General features: G+C 51.4%; 1 protein-coding gene across 1 annotated transcript; it reads left to right on the top strand.

The window, feature by feature from the left end:
• CMQ_398 (short chain dehydrogenase reductase) lies at positions 1 to 1,007 on the top strand (the record flags this gene model as incomplete). Its single annotated transcript, XM_014317477.1, has 2 exons — positions 1 to 727; positions 799 to 1,007. 2 exons carry the CDS (start codon positions 1 to 3, stop codon positions 1,005 to 1,007), a joined length of 936 nt encoding a protein of 311 aa, XP_014172952.1.
• Between the last annotated feature and the right edge of the window lie 617 nt (positions 1,008 to 1,624).

The raw sequence follows: 1,624 nt of genomic DNA, 5'->3' as shown, positions 1-1,624 counted from the left end.
ATGGCACAGCAACCACCCTCTTACACCAAGCTGGCCCACTCGGCCACTTATCCCGCTATCAACCCAACGTCTCCAGGGCTCTCTACCAGTGGTAAGGCCATACTAATCACTGGCGCATCGGGAGGCATTGGCCGTGCTGCTGCGCTGTCGTTTGCCGCTTCGGGACCCAAATCACTTATCCTGCTTGGGAGGCGTTCGGATGCATTGACCGAAACGGCCCAGCTCGTGCGATCCCGCTATGCTAATTTGCCGATCGACACTCACCTGATTGATCTCTGCGATGCGCCCGGGCTCCGAGGTGTTTTCGACAGTGTAGCATCTAAGTCGGGTGGTATCGACGTCCTGGTTCACTGCGCCGGTGTCCTAGCCCCCGTTGTCCCCCTGTTGGACGTGGAACCCTCTACTTTCCTGGATGGTTACAAGACCACCGTCGTGGGCACCCTCGCGCTTGCCCAAGCCTTTGTGCTGGCCAACAAGAGCTCACGCCCGGACACCCAAGACGACAAGCCCATCCTTGTCAATCTAACCACGGCCGGCATCTTGTTCCCACCCTTCCCTGGCATGGGCGCCTACGTCAGCAGCAAGATGGCGGCGGTCAAGCTTCTGGAAGCTTTTGCAGCTGAGAACCCCCAAGTGCGTTTGCACCACGTGCATCCTGGCTTCCTAGATACTGCTATGTCCGCCCAGTTGGCAAAGACTACAAAGCTTCCATTCGGCTTTGACGATAGTGAGTACATTATCAGATACATGAACCAAGCACAACGAACTAATAGACTACCTTTTTTCTCCTAAAATTAGTCTCCCTTCCTGCCGATTTCCTGGTGTGGATCTCTTCGCCGGAGGCAAAGTTCCTAAACGGTAAGCTCGTCTTTGCCGCTTGGGACGTGGAAGAGCTCAAGAGCCGGGAGAAGGAGATAGTCGGTGGACCTCCGGGAACTGGTGAGCTGTGGCTGGGCTTTAAAGGATTCCCACGATACGTCGGAGGTCACGCATTGGGGCAGAATTAGAAACAGTAAAGCTGGCTAGGCTGGAGTGAGGATTACGTCCCACCTGTAAGCATGAAAACCAATTGCTCTTTTTGCTTCAGTAACGGCTTCTTTGCCATGTTTGAGTACTCGATGCTACATGCCATTTTTCTCCATTCTTGTGATGTGGGAACCGATCTATTCGATATGCAGATTTTGCAATTACATTCTAACGGAAGGTCGATTATAACTCAAGTTCTCCATTAGATGGAAGAACTCAACGACGTATACAAGGGGACAGACTAGACAACCTTCCACATCGTTGTTTTCTATAAATCTGTCTGTTCTATATCGCAACAAGCTTCAAAAAACTATCTCGTAAAACCTTACAGGAACAAGCAACCTATAGCTTCCTGAGTAACAGACTGCAATTTTGATCGAAGCAGCACCACAATGGGTTCGACTAGCAGAGTTGTGTACGTACCACTTCCTTCTCCTTCAGCCTTGTGAAGTTCAGGGGAGTACCGTTCAGTATATTTTAATACAACCTTGGCAATCTTGGCGAGGCCTTCGATCCCACCTTGCTCAGGGCCGGCCAAGCTGCCCAGGGAAGTTGGTAGGGGTGGTACTGATAACATTGACCAATGAAACAGGTTTGG

This window comes from Grosmannia clavigera, assembly GCF_000143105.1.
Source record: "Grosmannia clavigera kw1407 unplaced genomic scaffold GCSC_140, whole genome shotgun sequence".
NCBI classification, from domain to species: domain Eukaryota; kingdom Fungi; phylum Ascomycota; class Sordariomycetes; order Ophiostomatales; family Ophiostomataceae; genus Leptographium; species Leptographium clavigerum.
Note: the sequence above shows the minus strand (reverse complement) of the source record. Positions and strands in the feature narration are given on the sequence as shown.